This window comes from Emys orbicularis, chromosome 8 (genome assembly GCF_028017835.1).
Source record: "Emys orbicularis isolate rEmyOrb1 chromosome 8, rEmyOrb1.hap1, whole genome shotgun sequence".
NCBI classification, from domain to species: Eukaryota; Metazoa; Chordata; order Testudines; family Emydidae; genus Emys; species Emys orbicularis.
In genome coordinates this window covers 13,159,731-13,182,065 of record NC_088690.1, presented here as the reverse complement: position 1 = coordinate 13,182,065, position 22,335 = coordinate 13,159,731, and the positions used below count along the sequence as shown (strand labels likewise).

Below are 22,335 nucleotides of genomic sequence, written 5' to 3'. Positions count from 1 at the left end.
GAGGGGGCTGTGCTGGGGTTTGTATGGGGCAGGAGGAGGAACTGTCCCTGATCCCCAGACCGCGGGGAGGGGGCTGTCCCGTGCCGGGGGGCAGTTGGCCAAGGCCCTAGTGGAAGCGCCGCCCCGGGGCTGGGGCAGGAGCGGGCGGCGCCGCGCGGGGCGGAACGGAGGGCGCCGGGCCGGGCCGCGGGGGAAGCGGCGGCGGCTGCACTGCAGGAAGGAGGGAGCGAGCGGCGGGGCGGACGGAGCCGGAGCCGATGGAGGCGGCTGCGGGACAGGCGGAGGAGGCCGGGCTGGCCTCCTTCCTCGACAAATCCCAAACCCAGCGCTACGCAGGGGGCTTCAACCCGGCGAGCTGGGAGCAGGTGCGGGCCGGGGGCCTTGGCCACGGGGCGGGGGGCCACCCTGCAAGCGGGGGTGTTGGGGGGGGGGGGTCTCGTCCCTAGAGATATGGGGCGGGGGGGGGGGGAGAGGGAGGCGGCCCTGGAGATGGAAGTTGGTGTTTGGGGACAGCAGCGGGGGGTCTGATTCCTAGCGATGGGGGGAGGGGGGCTATCCCTGGAGATGGGGGGGTGTTTGGGGGCAGGGGGTCTCGTCGGTAGAGCTTGGGGCAGAGGGATCTGGTGGTGGGGAAGGAGCTGTCCCTAGTTAGGAGGTGTGCAAAGTGCTGTATTGGTCGGGTGTCCTGCCTGGGCCAGGGAGGGGTCTCCTGTCTTTTGGAGAGGGATTGTGATGGTCTGACAGAGATGGAAGGTGTGTGTCTCTCTCAATGCGGTTGTCAGATCATGTTGGGCGGTGGAGAATAATGTGGATCTCTCCTAATGAAGAGGCAGAAATGGCATGGTGCTTTGTGAGCCTAATGCTGGGACAAGCTGAACAAGAAATGTTGGGGGGGGGGAAATCTTGTGTGGGACATGAAATGTCCCATTGAAATGCTGACAGAGAAACTCATCTTTCCTTCAGATGAGGGGCTTTTGCTCCCAGAGAGATGTGGGTGAGCTCTGAATGGCTTCGTCCGTTCCTTCAATGTATTACTGGGCTACCTGTGCCCTGACTGGGTTGATGTGCTTGAAGAGAATATTTTGCAAGGCCATATTGATAAGGATTTAATGATTTCCAAAATGTGGACTTAATTCCAATTCTATGATTGTGTTTTCCACCCTGGCTGTTATTAATAGGAATTTGACAAGATCCCCATGTTTATGAAGAAATCCCCTGCTGAAATTGATCCTGAACAGAATCCTGATTTGGCATGCCTTCAGTCAATCATTTTTGATGAGGATCGATCTCCTGAAGGTATTTCATAATTTCATGGACATTTAAATCTTTGCTTTTACACCATTCTGGTATTGTGCTACTGCTCTTTGGAATTATCCTTGGAATTTGAGGATTTAATTGTAGGTGGGTGTGGTGGGTTCTAGATATCTGCTTTTCTGTGAGTGGGCATTGGGTATCTAAGGGGTGTTTGAATTTTTAGGTATGCTAAGGTTATAGGCAGGGGTGATCTATTGATTGCATTGTACAATGAAGGGTGTTTTGTTTGTCTTTGCAGAGCAAGCAAACACCTATAAGAATGAGGGGAATGAATACTTCAAGGAAAAGAACTACAAGAAAGCTGTAATCTCATATACTGAAGGGTTAAAAAAGAAATGCAGTGACCAAGATTTGAATGCTGTGCTTTATACTAACCGAGCTGCAGCACAGTTTTATCTGGGTAATGTCCTATGTTGCATTTTATGTCTGATGTAGATTCTGTGTAACCAAAAATGACTAAATTGCTTTGCCTATTTATGTCATGTGCTTTCACTGTTACAAACTTTCAAAAGATTTTTCAGACAATCATGAAGTGTCCCTGTGGCTCTGAGAGACACAAGGTGAGCAAGGTAATATATTTTAATGGACCAGCTTCTCTTGGTGAGAGAGAAGCTTTCGAGCTACACAGAGCTCTTCCTCAGGTCTGGGAATGGTACTCAGAGAGTCACAGCTAAATACAAGGTCGAGCAGATTGTTCAACATAAGGGGCCATCCCTGTGGCTCTAACTCTTTTTGCAGGGGTCAAATCTTGGAGCTTCTGTTTTGCACATTGCTAAATTTAAAACTTGTGGCCAAAGCAAAGTGCTTTGGGGAGGAGTGTGAAGTGAACAGGTTGATGCTGGGCTTTTCTGGGCTAATTCCTAGAGGTGATTTGATGATGGTCCGGGCGTGGCAGTAACACTGGGAACCTGGGTCAGGGGTTGGGTGCCGGGAGGAAAGGACAGTGATAAAACTCTGGTTCTATAGTGAAGAGATAAGGAGACAGATAACTATACATGTGCATCAGATTTGGGGTAGGCCTGTGTATTTTCATAGGTCCCACTGAGATCCTTGAAACAAAACAAGGAAGTTATAAATATTGAGGACAATCTGTTGTATGTTAAATGTAGCAGTTTGTGCATTGTCTGTCCTAGCTCCTGTTATCCATCTTTCACTTTTCTGGGCACCAGATTTACCCCAATCATTTATTTCTATTGTCATTAATGTGCAACCTCCATCTTTACCTGTCTTGTGGTCATAGAATATGCATTGTCCAGTGGCTCAGCCTAATGATTTCTCTTGCCCTCAAGTCTACTTGGATTTTAGAAGTTGTTCATGTGAAATGTTCTGACCCAGGTTTTGCTTTGTATAGGCAACTACCGTTCCGCTCTCAGTGATGTGATCGCTGCAAGAAAGCTAAAACCCAACCATCTCAAAGCAATAATAAGAGGTAAGATTTTAAAAACAAATAGATAGTATGCCAGTATTTTGAAGTTCAAAGGTAATTTAGAAATGCTAAACCCAGATTAACTAAGGGAGGTCACTTTATTTTGCAAAACTATATTGTGTTCAAGGAGTATTTTACTCTGTGTAAAATAACACAATGATCATGGGTGTTTAAGTTAACTAATCAAAAGACCAGGCTTCAAAATGCTATGTAAGGATAATTTGTTACATACTGTTCTTATCGGTAGACTCCGATTTTTTTATTATGTTTGACTAAATGTACTTTTTATAAGTTAGCTAGTTTGTTTCCATTTTATAATATAGTTTTGTTTATCTACCTTGAATGGCTGATAAGCAGAAGTGCATTACCGACTATCACTGTATTCTCCCTGTCATACTATCCCACTCATAAATTTGTCCTGCTGTCTCTCAATTAGTTTTAAGTTGTTTGCCCCCACAACTCCTATAGGGAGGCTGTTTCAGAACCTCATTCCTGGTGGTGAGACACCTTCTTCTGATTTCCAGCCTGAATTTGTTCATGGCCAGTTTATATGCATTTGTTCTTGTGTCAACATTGTCCTTTAGCTTAAATAGCTCTTTGCCCCCCAATGTATTTATAGAGGGGAATCATATACCTTCTCAGCCTTCTGTTTGCTAGGTTGAATCTCTTCCAGTCTCCGCTCAGAAGATAGGCCCTCCCTTCCCCAGATCATCCTAGAAGCTCCTCTCTGCACCTGTTCCATTTTAAATTAATCTTTCTTTGAACATGAGTGACCAGAACTGTACACAGTGTTCCAGATGAGGTCTTACCAGTGCCTTGTACAACAGCATTGAATATTTCTCTATCTCTACTGGAAGTGCCTCTCCTGATACATCCTGGGATTGCATTTTTCACAGCGCATCACATTGATGACTCCTAGTCATCTTTGATCAATCAACACGCCCAGGTCTCTCTCCTCGTCTGTTGCTTCCAACTGATGAGCCCCTTAGCAGGAATTATTCTTATTAGACCCGAAGTGAATTACCTTGTACTTTGTACTATTGAATTTCATCCCATTTCTGTTACTTCAGTCTTCAGGGTCTCTTCCTAGAAGAGACAGGTCTTAAATCTTTAATAAAGTAAAGCTCCAAAAGGTATGCTGCAATTTAAATTTAAAGTTGTTGCAAAGACATAGAACTCCATTGATTTCAGTGCAGTTACACTGTCAGAGAATTTGGCCAATGTTCAGAGACGTCTGTTTCACTTATCTCCTTGCTACCCCTGCTGAAATCCTATCATTGAGCCTGATCCTGTGAAAGCAAGCTAGCAGGCATGGTGTTTGCTACTTTAAATAGCCCCAACGAAGTCATTAAACCTCATAATTGTGCTTGTTTATATTGAGGGGAATATAGACTACTCTTCGTATAAATCAGGGTTGGGCAAACTACGGCCCGCGGGCCGCATCCAGCCCGTCAGACCTTTTAATCCGGCCCTCGAGCTCCATTGCTCCGCTCCAGCGCTTGCCCCGCTCTGGCGCTTCAGCCGGGGAGCAGGGTTGGAGGATCCCACATGTTCAGGACCTGCGTGACTGGCATGAGGGCACGCATGTTACTCCGGCTGCACAACCTAAACACACCTCATGTGCCATCAGAGCTTGGAATGTGCAAGCCCACATGCCTGCTACTTGTTGGCTTAGGTGACTCTGATGTTTTAGCAGTGTTAATTTTCCATTGTTGAGGATAAAAGAAAGAGTAGTTAGCCAGGTAGTGCTCAGTGGCGGTTTTCAAAATTGTGGGCTGTCGGGACCTACGTGGGAGGAGATTTCTGAGAGCAGGGGGCTGGTGAATCTCAATGAGTCTCAATGACTGAAAACTTACGCCCAACAAATCCAGGCTAGAGAGAGAGGGCGTGGAAAGGGGGTAAGTTCGGTTTAATTATTGTAATACGTTGGTATGATGGTATATTTATAATAGTACGTAAGGTTTTATGTTTATTTCCACTAAAATGTATCTTTATTTAATAAAGTTTATTTGAATATCTCTGAATTGTTAATTTCGTGAGCATTCATGGCCCGCCATACAATTTCCGTACCCAGATGTGGCCCTCATGCCAAAAAGTTTGCCCACCCCTAGTATAAATAGATTTATACACTGGTCCTGTGTCAGAATTTTTAAAATTTCTTTCAGGAGCTTTGTGTCATTTGGAGTTAAAGAATTTCCCTGAAGCAATGGCATGGTGTGAGGAGGGTCTGAGGATAGATTCGAAGGAGAAGAAACTTGTGGAAACGAGAGCCAAAGCTGACAAATTAAAGGTAAAAACCAAAACAAAACCTGCCCATGGCAATATAGGATTTACCATGCCAGATCAGACCGTTAGTCCATTACCCCACTTCATGTTTGGGAAGCACTTTGGGATCCTCAGATGGAAGGCACGTATAAATGCTAATTATCTTTTTTTTTCCAGAGGGTGCTACAGTTTCTGTCCAGCAGGATCTAAAGATCGTGGAAGATTGATTGGATGGCCTAATGGGTCTCTTCCAATCTTTAACATTTGAGTATCGGTCTTGTCCAAATTCAGTGCATCCAATTTTACAGCTAGTGGAGCCAGCATCACTGTAACTAACAAGGGACATGGTGCCATATTGGAGACCAAACTTGCTTATTATGGCTTTGGTTTTGTAGGGAAAGAAAAAGACCTCTTAAATCATGATTGACAGAAATTAGCCACGTATTCCCTACTATTTTCACAGAATGAGAATGCTTCCTCCCATACCTGAAAGGTATAGTCTGCTGGTTAGAGCAAGGGACTTAGGTCCCCGGAGTTCAGGGTTCATTTCTGTCTCTCAATGACCATTGTGTGATCTTGGGCATGGAATTAGCATAATTTTACCTTCTTTAACCTTCTGTTAAATGGGGATAACAATATTTGCCTGCCTCACAGGGGATGTCAGAGGTTTAATTAATGGTTGTAGAGAGCTGTTGAGCTTGGAAGAAAGGTGCTATAAACGGACAAAGTGTGAGTAAAAAACTAAAAAAAAAAAATCACTTGGCATTTCCATGAAGTGGAATTGAATGGTGATTCCTAGCCATGTCACTGTAAAGAGATGCAGTGAGAGGGACCATAATTTTTCTGGTGACCCAAATTAGTTTCGCAGCTTTTCAGTAAAATAAGGGATGTTGACTTATTTCACATGATTGTGATGCAAACTTGTCTTACGTGCAGCGAGCTGAACAGCGGGATATAAGGAAAGCAAAACTGAAGGAGAAGAAGGAACAGTCTCAAAAGGAGGTCTTACTCACGGCTATAAAGGTATGGGCCTGAGATGTGTTTAGGATTCTCTTTTAAAAATTGTCTTTTTGAAAAGTTGTTCTTCATATGTAGATATTCAAGTGACTAAACTTTGATTTTTAGGTCATGTTCTCAAATTGATTCTTTCAATGTAGGAAAGGAATATCAAGCTGTTTCTAGAGGCCTCTAAGGAGGAAGATGAAATATCAGATGGTCTGGCTGAGATGTCCTTAAATGGACTGAGTTCTGATAGTGCCACGGGCACAAAGGTCTACTTAGATGATAATGGCAATCTAAACTGGCCTGTGCTCTTCCTGTATCCTGAATATGGGCAAACAGATTTCATCTCAGCTTTTCACGAGGACTCCAGGTGATTTCTACTTCATGTGAAATAATGATTATATCAGATATTCTGTTTCATTGCAGAAATAACACCAGACTTCCAAAGTAGTTCAGGGACAAAATCTAGATTTTATGAATTCATAGTGGGGAGGAGTGTGGAATATCTAATGATAGTCATGTAAAGGTGACAGGTTATCTCAAGCATGTATCATTGAAAGCTGTATACCACATATGTTACAAGAAAACTATTTAGGAATTAATCAGGACAGTGTTTTGAAGCCACCAGGTGCCTTAGGTACCAGGAGTCCAGTTGTGCAGGTCTCAAAGGAAGAGAGAAGTTAAAGCTGATAAATATAAAACACCTCCAAAAATGACCTAAAATAGCTCTTAGAGACCTGATATTGTCCTGTTAACTCAAGGCTAGAAATGAGTGCTGCATCACATTGGAAAGGGGGAAACTCCCCTTCTCTTGGTATGAGCTTTAGTTTATAGCCCTGCAGGGTTACAAGTTAATGAACTTGAAATTTGTAACATAATTCATAACATAAATGGTGGTATGTGTATTAACCAAATGTAATATAAATAGATTATTTTTTGTTTTAAATCACAGTGCAGATGGTTAGACAAGGGGTTTTAATGTTGTCCTAATGTTGGAAAGCAAGAGCATTGTGCTGTGTTCAAGATCCAAGAAAGTGAATATGACAAACCAGAGCAGTTTCACTATGTGAGATCACTGAAGTGCAAAAAGTAAACAGGCGGCATAAACAGTGACATGTAAATTAGATTTTGAAAGTTTTTCGTTCTAATCTAAGGCATTGTTAGTAACACAGAGGGAAAATCGATTTTAAATAAATATACAACATTTATCTTGGCAGTATCCCTGAAAAGGCTGAAATCAAAGATTAATGGTCACCTTGGTAACATTAATGGTAACAGTTTTTGCTGCACTGTGAAGGTTGTTAATGAAAGTATGTGTTTAAAGCAAAGTATAAACTTCAGTATGTGAAGAGTATGTTTCTGAAAATTACATTGGCCTGAACATAATCAGATAATTACGGTAGTCTTTAAGCTATTGTTTAACCTGCTTACTACTGTAATCTTTGCCATCATTCATATTTAAATGTATGAATTAGAGAAGTAGAACTAGTAGATTTATTAGCATGGATTATAGTAGCTACTGAATGCTGTATAATGCTGTGAATAGGATCATAACAAGATCCACTTTGGCTTTTAGATTTATTGATCATATACTGGTGATGTTTGCTGAGTTACCTCCTTGGGATTCAGAAAGAAAATATCATCCCAGCAATCTAGAGGTAGGAAATTTGACCTTTCTTCTATTTTATATTTCAGATGTACATTGTTTTTTTTAATTAGTTTCTCATAAGCAGCTTACTAAGTATATAAAATATATATGTAACATTTTTGTTTACATTTGTGAGGGTGCGGGCCGCACATTCATTCATACATTTCCAGGCTAAATTTATTGTAGCTGTTAGAATACACAACACTGTTTAAATGAAGAATGTGAAAATTCTTCTCTCTCTCTCTCTCTCTCTCTCTCTCTCTCTCTCTCGATTTATATTTTTATTATGAGATATTTTATTGCCTGGATTCCCATATATGTAATAAGCAAGAATTAGACCAGTAGGTTGTTAACCTAATAACTTTTTAATCCATAATTTAGTGAAAAGTGTTCAAAATAATGTGTACACTAATACATGGTAGAAGAGTCTAGGGATAATTGTTAGAATTAAGTAGCCTAGCTCTGAGTTGGATGCTATTACGTATGGAGACTTGATGAGATTAACCATTTAGAATTTAATTAGGTTGTGACTTCACCCAGTAGTTTTCAGTATATTCCAACATGAATTACTCGCATACAAGTATGTGGGATAGTTATTTCCCACTACAGTTTCATATCCCCAGGCAGCATTGATGGTCCTTGGTGCACTGAGCAGTCCTTTCTGAAAGCATGATAATTCCTCAGGCACTACTTTATCAGGATGGACATTTTGTTGATAACTGCCAACAAGCATATGCAATCTAAGGGGCTTAAATATGTTGGGCTAAGTTTTGTTTTAGACATAGCTGCTGTAATAATGATTCTTAAACAAAATAGGCTAAATTTATTCCTTGGGTAACTGTAATGAAGTGACACCACAGATGAATTTAGCCTGTTTTTAAAAAGTGGTCCCAAAGCTTTGATTCCAATAACCCATCACTTCATTGACAGGCAGAGCACTTCACCTTCTTAATGCAACTGTTGTTTGGGCTGGAGACAGTCTTAGGCAAGAGCAGTCATAACAGATCAAATATATATTGGTTTATATAGGGAAAGCCTTGTAGATAGTAAATAAATAAAAGCCTGCAATCTATACAAAACAAGCTGTTGAAAGGTTTCTACAGCTCTGGATTCCCCCCCCCCCCCCCCCCACTAGCCCCTTTTAGGTAGATGAAGCTCTAAGAGCCCTTAATGGTACATCCATTTGAGAGACTAGAGGACACACATGCAGATGCTCTGTTGTATGGCCATGTGTGTGACCATGACAAATCTTTCAGCAGGCTTTTAGCTAGTGTCCCTGGTACACCTGTAGGCAAGCCAGAGGTATCTTAAATATTCATCTTATACCAAATTTTATCCAGCTTTATTTTGAAGATGAAGCAAGAGAAGAAATGTACCAGCTGAACACAGAAAACACACTGCTACAAGTGCTGCAGCACCAAAGGTGAGCGAGTGGCCTGGAACAGCATTTTGTTCGTTCATCTGTAGTGTGAGGAGAAGTAGAGTCACACTCTCCATGTAAAATTCAGGTGCCTCCTCTACAGGGTTAAGTGGCTTTTTAAAAAACAAATCACACTTCCCAGTCAGACTTTTGGTATCCATAAGCAAAGGGGGGAATAAACCACACGAGAGGGAGAGCGCGCTAGTCTGCATCCATAATGTGTGTGTGTGTTTGGAAGAGCAGAAACAGCAGAAAGCTACCTCTGTGCCACTTTACTTAACACCTCAGTGGGTTACATGAAAATTGCACTGTCATTGCTCTGCTGTTTTCACTCACACACACACACACACACACACACACACACACACACACAGCTATTAATACTGTTTCCTAACACTGAAAAAATCAAGTGCATGGAACTCAGTGGACTGAATGTATTGAAGGGATCAAGTGCCTGGTACTATTTAAAAATGGTTGTATCTACATGAGCAGCCCACAGCTGACAACCCAGTGTGCATGTGAGATCCAGAAAAACCTCATGTTGATAAAGGAACTGACTTCAGCTCCTAAGAAGCTGACAGGCTGACCTAACCTGCAGTGTAAAATAACAAAAAATAGCGTGTGCCTTTAGATTTAAAAAAGAATCTATCCTCTGTATGTGGGGAGGGAAGGAATACTGTGCTGAGTCAGCACACCACTTCTTTTCCAGCTAGAGATCTCGCTGCAAAGTCACCAGGAAAAACTCAGCCCTGGAATCTTGCTGCTCAGGACTGCATCTTAACGATCATTCCAGAAAACTCAGCAGCACGCATAATCCTTGCCACTAACCTGGCCTATTGCAGCCTTAAATTGGCAGGATGAATGTGACGTTCAGGGTGACAAGGCTATCTTAATTTGAATTAGAAAAGTTGTGGGGAGAGGAATTGATTCATAAACCACTCTCCTCATACGTGCACAGACATCAATATAACAGGTGCTGCTAATTCAGCAAAAAAAATTCTTGTCATCAGCCCCCATGAAGCCAATTTTTTTTAATTGTTGACGTGGGGCCAAAGCTTTCACTCTGTGTAATATCGGGGTAGAAATGAGGATGATGAATGACTTTTTTGTGTTCATTGCAGGTACTTTGTAAAGGCTGGGACTCCTACTTTTTTGGTTTTAGTAAAGCATTCTCCTTTCTCTAAGAATTACTTTTTTGGCAAGAAGGTGCATCGACTAAAATAAGCAAGTGCAAGCACAAAAAGGGACGAGAGAAACCCTTGCGGTGGGCTGTATTGTTCATATCCACAGATAGGAACAATCAGTCTTCTGCCTGTATAGTTTAATAATTTTTTCTACTTCAGTCAAATAAACATAACCACTATTGGACTTTTGTCTTACAATTCTTGCACATGCAAAACTCCCCTTGGAACGAAGTCACCGAGTTCTGAGTGGATACAGACTGAAGCTTGATCCCCCCCCCCCCCCCCCATATATAAATGGATGGTAGTTTTCTTTAATATATTGAAATGGACTGCTGTTCCCTTAAGCCTTGCACAGTGTATGAATGGCAGCTGTGCATATGTGCCAAACCTTAATTATAGATGACGTGACATCAATTTTCAGTGTACTTGCATTGTGGAGGAGTGAAGAATTCCACTGCTGACCTTCTGCACTGGAATGGCTGTAGTTACTGGTTTTGAAGTCAGTGGAATTGGGATGTCCTCTAGTAGCACTGGATGACTCTGCATTAATCCACTGGCCCGGAGCAGTCAAATCAATACAGCAGGAGTTCACTCACTAATGCACTGCGCTATTGAACGAAGGAATACAAAGCTCTTTGTTTACTGACCTTTCACTACCCTTTCTTATTGTCTGATGTAGATTGCAAATAAATATATTTATGGTAAGTAGACAGGTTGGTGCCTAGTGAATTAGGCAGGCTCATTTTCCTTACTGTATTCCTGAATGGGAAATTGTGCCGATATCCTCAAGGAAATAACATATAGTAGTTTTAAAGTGAGGGAACATCCTCGTGTATCTCAATAACCAGTAGTCACCTATGGCTAGCACCAAGTGAATTCTGATTCTACAACAGCAGACTGCTCTAGCGTCTACATTTTTTTAATTTTTAAAAATATTGGTTCTGACCTAGAGCTCTCTGGTCTCCCCACTTCCAGAGCTACAGTGATCAATAGCAAGTGGAAAGACATACTGCATGTGTAGTTAACCTAATGCAGCAGCCGTTAAAAACAATTCAGCTTCTAATAGAAGCTAATATAACTTTTACCAAAAAGAATGTAACCCACCTTAAGAGGACTGTCAAGATGTTGTAGCATCTCACATCAAGGCTGGATTTAATCTAGCAGCTCTAAGCAACTGTGCCAGAACACTACTTTACGTAGACCTAGCACCTCACTGTGCATAAATAGTACACCCATTTTACAGATGAGAAAAGAGATCACCGTCTCCCTGCTCTACCCCAACAATCATGCTATCTTTCAATAACTCCAGTAATTAACAGCTAATAGAGGGGCTTTGGAGTTAGTCTGGTCAGCTGTCAGCACTGTTGAGTGGAATGACTTTTGCTCAAGGCTACAGCTATTAGTATTTTAATTTTGTTTACACAATCAAAGCATTGTCAATAAACACAGAACAGATCCATTCCAGGGTATGGCACATAAGGCAAGGTGACTAGTTCATAAGTCAACAGAGGTGGATTTTGCTTCCTATAGAGTGTGATGGGCCATTTTGTACTCATATGCCCATTTATTTAGATACAGTATAAAGTTATGGTTTAATCCAAAATTAGTGATTTGGACAAGAGAACCTGTTTGCCCGTTCAGAAAAAAAATAACCTTTGGGGCTTTTCTGTACTGAAGTGCACACACTGGAGACATCCTATCTGGATAGCTTGATCGAATAAGCATTCTACGTACCAAAGATACCTTTTAAAAGTAATCACAGGTGCTGCCTCCATAAGCCAGGCACCTGCTCTTACAGAAAAGATCAGCCTGTCATCAAAACACAAGATCACAGGAAGCTTGGAAGCTTCCTTGACTCTTCCCTTTAAAAAAGTCTTTGGCCTGCTGCCCCTTTAACCTTCCATGATTCTGGTTGCAGTTGAGCTACAAACCATTTTCATCCCCTTTCAGTGGCAGTGTAAGATGGTCTGGAGAGCCTGCTTTGACTAACTCCACGTAAGGTAGACAAAGCCACCTGTGGGGTATTGCAAAGAGCAGCAACAATGCAGAAGGAATCAAATGAGGAACATCCTAAAAACTAGACATGTATAGCTTGGTTTAAAGAGATGGCTGAGGGCTGTTGTGAGCACCACATCAAATATTCCATGGGCAGCCACCTTCATTAACCCCAGAGTAATGATCCACTTCATAGCAGCCAGTGTGATGAGGAATAGTTAGACATAGGAAATCTAGCCTCTAGCTGATCACATTAACAGTAAGAGTCAAGAACACTGTAGGTTACTGGCCCAAAGGAAGTAAAGAATCTCTTTATCTGCAGATACTGACGCTCATAGTATCCAAAGTGTCAGGCATGTTCTGTAGTGAGGCACAGACTGGAGAAGCTAATGCATCTTTTTCCAAATCTTAAGTTCTGGCCATGCAAATGTTGAACTCCTGTTGAGGTTAAAATTGCCTTTTTCATGTATAGTGTACAAAGGTGAGCAGCCATGTACAGGGCCGGCTCTAGCTTTTTTGCCGCCCCAGGCAAAAAAGCCTCCGGGGGGAGGGCGGCGAGCCCCAGCGGGGGCTCCGCTCTCCCCCCAGCGGCCGGGGGGAGGGCGCCGGGGGGGAGGGCGACCGGAGCCCTGGGAGGAGGGCGGCGAGCCCCGGCGGGGGCTCCGCTCTCCCCCCGGCAGCCGGGGGGAGGGCACGGGGGGGGAGGGCGGCCAGAGCGCCGGGGGGAGGGCGGTGAGCCCGGCTGTGGCCCCGCTCTCCCCGGCGGCCTGAGCGCCGCGCCGCCCCCCTCCAGGTGCCGCCCCAAGCACCAGCTTGGTTGCCTGGTGCCTGGAGCCGGCCCTGGCCATGTAGGACAGACTCGAGCCATTGCACACAATGCAGCACAGATTGCAGAGGGAGAAGATGCTAGCTCAGAGCATTACCTGGCTGGACACTCTTGTATTTTGGGTCCAGTTCACTCAGCTTAGCATAGGTTTTGTTTGAAAACAGGCCAATATCCTCTCCTAGCCCATAGCGCGGTTCAATCAGGTGCACGTCTGCTATAACCTCTGAAGTCATCTGTCCAAGCCTGTAGGCATTGTGTGCTGCCAACTGACAGAATGGAAGATTGTGATCTGCAAGAGAAAGAGACAAGCCATGAACATTTAATGCAAGTCGGTGTAGATGCAACTCCTCCTTAAATCTTTCCTTCCAACATTCACAAGATTCTCTAAAAGCTTGTAAGCCTAATGGGCTTCTCTTCCAGCCAGATGTGTGAGCGTCTTCCCAGCATTTGCTAGAAATAATGAACTAACCCTAGTGTAACAGAACTTAGCAACGACCTGCCGATGAGGTGACTGTTAGATGTAAGTAAACCTCATTTAATATCTTCAGGAAACTCTGGCTCCGTCCTCATTCAGGAGTTCACTGGGATGTGGTGTAGCAAATACAGTTAGATTAAAGAACGCACAGGTATAGCTGATATGGAGGAGTAGGGGAAAAGACTATTTTGAAAGAAGCCGAAGGTATGTCAAGGGAGCTTGCTGCTTGTCACAAAACCGGCCAGGACAGGGACACAAGAAAGCAGTTATTCTAATGTGAAGCTGAAAGGTATTATCTTGTGAGTACTAGAGAATAAAGTATTTCTGCTTACCCAAAAAAGAAGTGCAGCATCGGCATCTCCATGTTGCTGGGGAGAAACCACTCTAGAAATCAGAATGTCATTCAGTCTCCCCACCCATTCAGTGTCTAGCCAGTAGTTGTATCTGCCACCAACAGTTGTACATTCTGGACTGGAGTGAGACCACTAACTCATGTCCCAGAGGCACCCAAACAGCTGTCAGGTGCTAATGATGTTCAGACATTACCAATTCAGGCTGGATTCAAACTGGTGCCCTGTAGATATAAAGCTTAATAGCCTGCTATAAGTCTCCGTACAGAAACCCCAACTTTCTAGGACTTCTATCTTCTTCAGAAGCTAAACTTTCATTATTAAAATAAAAATAGAGTTTTTCTATCAGTCTTGCCAAGGTAGATGCCAGTTTCGAGCACAATTAGTGACTGATAAAGACCATCTCAGAATCAAACTGATTAAAAACAATGATCAGAATGGTGGGGTTTTAGGATTAGGGTTAGAGACCGTGACCTGTAAGGAGTAGACATGAAGCCCTTATACCATGAGAAAACTGACAATCCCAGTCTTCCGGTGATGTGCATTCTCTCAGCTCACTGGTTTGAGAGGAGTAGCTCCTTAAGGAAGGGATGCTCAAAAGCACTCAGGTGTTGACCTAAGCTTTACTCCCACTGAAGTCAATGAAAGCTGCACCACTGACTTCAGTGAGAGCACAACTCCCCCTCCCACTGCACTATGAGTGTCAAACCCTGGTTGCAACCATCCAAGGGCTATCAGCATCCAACATGGCAAATGCAAGTGCCAGCATAAAAATTTGTGTGCATTGAGAGTTAAGGTAGAAGCCTGGTAGCATGGGAGTGTGGTGTAACGGACAGGCCACTGGACTGGGAGTCAAGAGAAGGCAATTCTCTTCCTAGCACTTTCATTGACCTGTGTGACCGTAAGCAAGTCACTTCACTTCTCCGTGCCTCCACTCCCTCCCACAGTTTTTGTCTCTTTAGACTGTAAGCTCTTCAGTTCCGGGGCCATCTCGTAACTACTTATACGATGTGTAGCACAATGGGACTCCAATTTCAGTGAAGGCTTCTAGACATATAACATATAAGAACAAACATTAAAATGCAGCATACCAGATATAAAAGTGACCCAGATCTGCATCCACCAGAAGGCTGAAAGGAAAATTCAAGTACAGCTCTTTCACTGAGGTTGAGTGCTCAGCATTTGTTGGTGTGGTACTTAAAGAGGTTCACTGTCAGCCAGCCAGCGTTCTTATCCCAGGGTCAGCACAGATGCCACCTGCTGCTGCTGTCTTCAGCCTGTTCACAAAGAGGAGGCAAAACCCAGGAATGTGGTTTAGTTTCATACAATCTTTTTATTAAATGAGGAAAATCTCATCACAGCTACAATATATGATTGCTGTAAAAGGACTAACAATTTTCTCTACACGCTGTGTGATGTTTTCGGTTGGGTTTTTGTTTTGATTTTACTCCTCACAAACAGGGAGGATAATAAATCCCTGCTGGAATTACTGAAGGCATTAAGTAAAACAGATCAGCTAACGATGGGCCCAAGACCCACAGTTTAGAGCTGGAGCTGAATGCTAACAGAATCTGAGCACATTCAGGCTCACTCGCATTCACCACTTTGTTAATCTTGGTTCTAATTAGTTTGAGAGAGCGAGAGTTCTTAGTACAACTCACTAGTCTAGCAACAGCCCAACATGCTGACACACATGGGCAATCAGTGTTCAGGTCTGGGGGAGGTGACTAACTGGCAAGGGCTGGGAGTGCTAGAGAAATAACATCTGCATGTCGTGGCCAGAGAGCAGTTAGTCTGCTCCATGCACTTGAAAGAATGTTGTGCCACCACATCTCTAGTGGCTCCTTCACACTTGCAACTTTCGTTTAAAAACTAAAATCCCTAGCCCCGTAGTTGCAAAGATCATCCAGTTATGAACCGGTCAAGAAGTGTCCTGTTGACTGTGAACATAGAAACAAGAGCTCTAAGCAAGATACAGGCTGTCCCCATTTGTCTCAATGAGGTGTTAACCCTGAAATCTAATACAACAACGTATACAACATGGATCATTTTAGAAGAAACATTCAGATATGCTGATTTTGGGGCAGACCTTTGGCAGAGTACCACCACTACACCAAGCCCTGATTGATACCTGGCAGGAAGGATGGGTTACAAAATAAACAATAAAAAATAGCAAAAAACTGCCACACTCACCCCAATGTTACATAGATAATGGCTATTCCTTGAAATTCTACTAGAACAGGGGTGCGCAAACTTTTTGGCCCGAGGACCACATCGGGGTGTGAAATTATATGGAGGGCCGGGTAGGGAAGGCTGTGCCTCCCCAAACAGCCTGGCCCCCTCCCACTTCCCGCCCCCCTGACTTCCCCCTCAGAACCCCTGACCCATCCAACCCCCCCTGCTCCTTGTCCCCTGACTGCCCACTCCTGGGACCCCATGCCCCAAACCGCGCCCCCCCCCAGGACCCCATCCCCATCCAATCCCCCCCGTTCCCCGTCCCCTGATTGCCCCGACCCCTATCCACACCCCTTCCCCCTGACAGGCTCCCCGGGACTCCCACGCCTAGCCAACCACCCCCTGCTCCCTGTCCCCTGACCACCACCTCCCGAACCTCCACCCCATCCAACCTCCGCCCCCTGCTCCCTGTTTTCTAAGTGCCCCCCCCGAGCCCCCCACCCCTTATCCAACCAACCCCCCCCCCCCGCTCCCTTACCATGCCACTCAGAGCAGCAGGAGCTCGCAGCCATGCCGCCCAGCCGGCCAGAGCCAGCCGTGCAGCCCGCACAGCAGCATGGCTGCGGGGGAGGGGGACCAGCAGGACGGTTTGCCCGCGGGCCATAGTTTGCCCACCTCTGTACTAGAATGAAGTCACTTTTTCTTGGCAAAAGCAGCCTGTGATTAAAAATAAAGCTTCAGCAAATCAACAGTTTCTGTAGGCTAAAGGTGAACAGGAAGAGTCTGGGTTTTTATTTACTCTGCCAAAACCTGAGCTCAGGCAGGCCCTCAGGGCTGGTTTGCTTCGTAACAGTTGGAAATAGCCCTAGTCCCTACAGAAGAGAAGAAAACCGTGGTCTTTAGTCGGCTGTAGGCATCAATGTGCCCAAGTGTAGCCCAGGGAACAGCGAATCCCAAGGGTCTGGGATCAAGACCCAGCATAGAACCAAGGAAGGGACTGATTTTAAAACCAACTGGGTGCAAGGTGCAGCGATTCCCAGGGTTCACCGATTTCTACAGGTGATTTGTTAAAGCATTCTCCAGCCTACCTGCACCCATAATGGCAGTCCTGCAAAAGGGGGCTCAGTTTGCCTGGTCCACAGAGGCTCAGTCAGCCTTTGACTGACTGAAGAGGGCATTCACCCCGGCACCTAGCCTGAATCACCCAGACCACCCAACCATTTACAATCAAGGCCAATGCCTTTAACTTTGCCATAGGTGCATTATTGTCTCAACACGAGGGGCCCCCTACAACCAACTCTACCCCGGTGCTTCCTACTCTTGGAAGTTAACCTCAGTGGAGAAAAATTATTATATTTGAGACAAGGCGCTACTGGCTATTAAGGTTTGGCCTCCTCCTAGACAGAGCCTGATTCCTGACAGATTATAAGAACCTGGAATACTACAGACTGTCAGATGCCTTAACCAGTATCAGAGCCACTGGTTCCTCTTCTTCGCTCACTTCAGTTTTGTTGTAAGGGACAAGAAATAGGAAGGGGCTGTCCTATTTCACAAAGACAAATATCTCAACCTGTCAAAGAGCCCTTTGCCACCATGCTCAAGACATCCAACTTTGTCAACAGGATGATCGTCAGCAGTCTGACATTCTCCATCTGCTCTCCGATGACCCGTTCGTAACCCAGATCTGCCAGACCCTGACTGATATGGGTATCCAACCTGACTCTGAGTTCTGACTACAATATGGCCTCCTCTATTCCAAGGGTTGTTTTTATGTTCCAGAGGGCCTACCTAAGCTCCAGGTATTGAAACTATCCACAATTTGCCACTTGTGGGTCATTTTGGCCAATTCGAGACCTGGAATCGGGTCTCAAGGAGCTTCTGGTGATCAGGCCTATGATCTTACATCATGGATTATATAAGGTCCTGTGATTACCAAGACCCCACGATCAAAGCCCCTAGGTCTTGTCCAGTCTCTGACAATGCCTTTGCAGCCTTGGAATACTGTATCAGTGGACTTCATTGTACAACTGCTATGCTCCCAGGGACACTCGCTAATCCTGGTTGTTGTCAACTTCCTAGCTAAGATAGTGCACGTCATTCCATGTACTATTCCTACCACACATGACACTGCTCAGCTCTTCCTGGAAAATGCCTTCGGGTACCGATGGGCATTGTACTGGCCTGGGGTTCCCAGTTCATCTCCCGAGTCTGGAGGGAATTCTCAGATTCCTTGGCATTGAGTCCCTCTGCTCATCCGCCTATCACCTGCAGGCTAATGAGCCTACAGAGAGAGTCAATCAAATTGCAGAGCAGTATCTTTGCTGCTTTTTGAGTAGGGTGATCATACATCCTGTTTTGGCCAGGACAGTCCCTTTATTAAGCTCTGTCCCGGCCGTCCTGACGTTTTTGGCAAAAGTGGGCAGTTGTCCCATTTGCTCTTCCCCACTTTTGTCAAAAAAGTGGGGTGCGCACCCCTAGCAGGGCGGAGAGGAACGTGCAGGGGAGGGGTGGTGCGCGGCAATGCCAGCCGCGTGGAGGGGCAGCCAGGGCTCGGGCAAGGAGCGACGCTAGCCCTACGTGGGAGCAAGCTGGGCTCAGACAAGAGCGTGCGCATGAGGGAGGCAGCGCTCGGGCCAGCGACTCAGGTCAGCCCTGTGCATAGGAGGGGCAGGGCACGGGCCAGCCCCATGTGCAGGGTGCCTAATTGGCCACACCACCTGATTGGTCGGAAGAGTCAGCAGAGCAGCTCTTAAGCCCAGCAGCAGTTCAGTGGGTGCTCAAGGCGTTTGCCCATGGCTTTGCTAGCTCCTGCTTATGCCTCGTCCTGCACCTACCTTGGACACAGTAACCCGGTAATCTGGTTCTGACCCTTGGTTCTTTTGCCTGGCTCTGGCATCTGGCCTCTGACTCCTGGCTACCGATGCCTGCTCCAACCTGCTCCACAACTGCCCACATCCCCATCACTGGCAGTGCTAAGGCTTAAACCATTAATATATGCAAAGCTTTTTGTGATCCTGTCCTGGACTGTGCCATGGGGAGGCAGTATGGCCTAGTGGAGCAGGGCACTGGCCTGGGACTCAGGAGACCTGGGTGCTTTTTTTGGCTGTGCCACTGCTTTGGTGGGTGACCTTGGGCAAGTCACTTTCCTCCTTGTGCCTGAGTTCTCCATCTGTGAAGTGAGGATAGTGATACTGATGTCCTTTGTAAAGTGCTTGGAGATCTACGGAAAGCACTAGATAAGAGATAGATATTGTTATAGAAGTGCAAAGTATCATTACTATAAGAGTTGGCTGGTCATAGCTTGTACACACAGAACTTAAGATATGCTGATAAACCAATTTAGTTGCACTAAGTTGAGAATTCAGTTCAATTAGACAGAGAATCCCAACAGGGCAATTTGTGTGTGGACACATTTCTATTGGTTTAACCTTGGCTTATATCAATAACATACTGGCACAAGCTAAACTGAGATATGCCTGGTTTAAACTGATATGAGTGTCCAGACACATAGTTATACTTAGGGCCCTACCAAATTCATGGCCATGAAAAACACATCACGGACCATGAAATCTGGTCTCTTGTGTGCTTTTACCCTATACTATACATATTTCATGGGGTGACCAGCGTTTCTCAAATTGGGGGTTCTGACCCAAAAGGGAGTTGCAGGGGAGTCGCAGTATTGCCACCCTTATTTCTGTGTTGCCTTCACAGCTGGGTGGCCAGAGAGCAGCCACTGTTGGCCAGGTGCCCAGCTCTGAAAGCAGCGCCCCGCCAACAGCAGCGCAGAAGTAAGGGCAGCAATACCATACCATGCCTTCCAACATTTGACAGATGGGAAATCTAAAGCAGAGAGAGGTTAAGTGACTTGGCTGAGGTCACACACGAAGTCTGTGACAGAGCTAGGAGTAGAGTCCAAGTCTCCTGGTTCCCAGTTCTGTGCTTTGACCATTGAATAATCTTCACCCACTCCGTGGGCCTTGTGGTCTGGCAAAACAGCCCTACAGCATATGCAGAAGCAGTGGTTGCTGCTTCGTGTTTTAGCCAAGATGTCGGAGTGATCTTTTGTGGTGCTGCTGCAGTTGCTACCTACAGCCCAAAAGCAAGCATCACATCAAATGTCTTCTAAGCTTCATAAATGAAAAAACTGGGACAGTCTCTGATATTTAACCTAAAGCTGGCCTTTTATTTGTGCAAAGCATTGGTCTTCCAGAGCAAATTATCTGCCTCAATCAAGGAAATGGATGCACCCACATTTTTTTATTCCCGAACACACCTTAAAATGAAAGACTCCTGATTTCCATGCTAGACAGGATAACAAATTCTCCTTTGCTCAAATGCTTACGGGGCTGGGCTTTTGAAGAAGTTACTAATGGGCTGTATTTGTCACAGCCCTTTAGAGAGTTAGCTCAAGAGTGTGGCGTTTGGGTGTGCGTGGAGCCAAGCTCACTTCCACAAGCAGATTTATTCACAGCGAGAATATTGGGAGGACCAGACGCCAGTAATGTGAGTCCCAGTATGTTACCTAGAGAGGGGCCAGACCCAAACACTCCCAGCCCTGGCAGATGTTCAGATTCAAATCTAAACTTGTCGGCTGGGTCTTCAACACGCTGAACCAAAACTTCAGATCTGAATGCTCCCAAATTTGGGGGGGGGGGTGGGTTCATCCAGGTTTGGATCCAAACTCTGTCCAGGGGACCCATCTCTAGAACCCTCTAGTCTTTGGTCAGCCAAAATCAACATTCAGCCTGCAGAAGGAATTTTTAAGACTCCTAGGGGAGATCTTAAACTAAAGCATGAAAGAAGAGCTATCACAGCTCTCCCAAGGAGCAGTGAGGCGTCTCAGCCAGCAGGTGGGAGTAGAAGGGAAGGTTTGAAGAAAGTGCTGTCTGGTATTACAACAGGCTTGGAAATTAATTAAAATAAACCTTCTGAGGAGCCACATGGCCATTGCTACAGCCCATCAATTCTGCCTCCTGCTTTATTTTCATTCACCTGAAAGGGTTTGGCTGCGTGAGACACCATCTTTCCTTACCACATCTCGACACACTCAGGGCATAAATTATAGGAGTGGCCTCAGTACAGACAGCCTTGAGAAAGATGTGCTGTTGTGTAATTACGTCTTGTTCCCACTGAAAACAAAAATATTATCAGATCCTTCAAAACATTTTATAACCACCAGGGCTGTGTGCTGGAGACGGGCAGGAATCTGCTCGCGTCCCAGCTGCAACCCTGTCGCATAGATCATCCCAGCAGCTTCTCGCTCACACCTCTCCTTCACCGAAAGCCAATGGGTTGTTTGTGCAAAGTGTTTATAGGGAACAAAGAATCCTGTCCAATCCAGGGTCACTGGGAGTTTGCTGTTGCTGTTGCTGCTTTAAAGAATTTGTGGCCCTGGACTCATTATACCAAGAATTTAAGATTGAAAAGGGGATTGGATATGGCTACGGATAGCAAGAATAGCCAGCGTTATCCTAATTTATAACAAAAGTTTGGAAGCAGCATTAAACCTCATATTTCGGGGTTGAAACCAATCGCTATTAGAGATCAGGCTGAGACCTATGTGGGAGGTGGATTGTCCCACATCTGTCTACTGCAGGGTTCTTACTCCTTCCTTGGAAGCTGCTGGTATTGGCCACTGTCAGAGACAGGAGACAGGACTAGAGGGCCCATGGCTCTGATCCAGTCTGGACAATTCCTGTGTTACCATGGCAGCTTTCAGAATGTCTAAACCCACGTGGACTGCCCAGACCTACTCCAATTAGACAGTTTCTAATCCCTATGCCTTTGGTGACTTGGGTACATCCATTCAGGGCCAGCTCCAGGCACCAGCAAAGGAAGCAGGTGCTTGGGGCGGCCAATGGAGAGGAGCGGCATGTCCGGGTCTTTGGCGGCCAAAGTGCCGCCGATCACGGCTTTATCTTTTTTTTTTTTTTTGCCTTCTTTAGGGCGGCAAAAAAGCTGGAGCCGGCCCTGCATCCATCGATTGTTAATTTTAAAGAGGGTGGGTTTTTTATTATTACACGTTTCAGTGCATTCTTACAAATGGTTTGTCCCTCGCTGTCCAGCTTGCTGAGTACCATGGTAAGGACCTACAAAAACAAAGGGATAATCTGTTGATGAGTATCTGCAGAGATAGTTGTGGGACTGCTGAAGAACAAGCCAGTTTAGACGCAGCAACGTCTTAGTGGAGGGAAGGATTTTTGTGCTTAGAAGCCTCTTTGAAATATACAAAGGCCTCCGAAGTGGCACTGTTGG

The 22,335-nt window shown here is 45.1% G+C and overlaps 1 protein-coding gene across 1 annotated transcript; it reads left to right on the top strand.

Annotated features, from left to right (window-relative positions):
* Positions 1 to 243: 243 nt before the first annotated feature.
* TTC4 (tetratricopeptide repeat domain 4) lies at positions 244 to 10,439 on the top strand. The gene is made up of 10 exons (XM_065409389.1): positions 244 to 365; positions 1,179 to 1,296; positions 1,553 to 1,714; positions 2,666 to 2,743; positions 4,906 to 5,030; positions 5,942 to 6,028; positions 6,163 to 6,377; positions 7,584 to 7,665; positions 8,996 to 9,078; positions 10,197 to 10,439. The coding sequence occupies exons 1-10, from the start codon at positions 258 to 260 to the stop codon at positions 10,297 to 10,299; spliced, it is 1,161 nt and encodes a 386-aa protein (XP_065265461.1). The 5' UTR covers positions 244 to 257; the 3' UTR covers positions 10,300 to 10,439.
* The last annotated feature ends 11,896 nt before the right edge of the window (positions 10,440 to 22,335 follow it).

Bases quoted from the DNA above. Each gene is read 5' to 3' on its own strand.
- TTC4 (XM_065409389.1), top strand. From the start codon at position 258: ATGGAGGCGGCTGCGGGACAGGCGGAGGAGGCCGGGCTGGCCTCCTTC. The intron at 2,744-4,905 runs GTAAGATTTTAA...AATTTCTTTCAG, and splicing joins TCTCAAAGCAATAATAAGAG to GAGCTTTGTGTCATTTGGAG. The intron at 6,378-7,583 runs GTGATTTCTACT...TTTGGCTTTTAG, and splicing joins GCTTTTCACGAGGACTCCAG to ATTTATTGATCATATACTGG.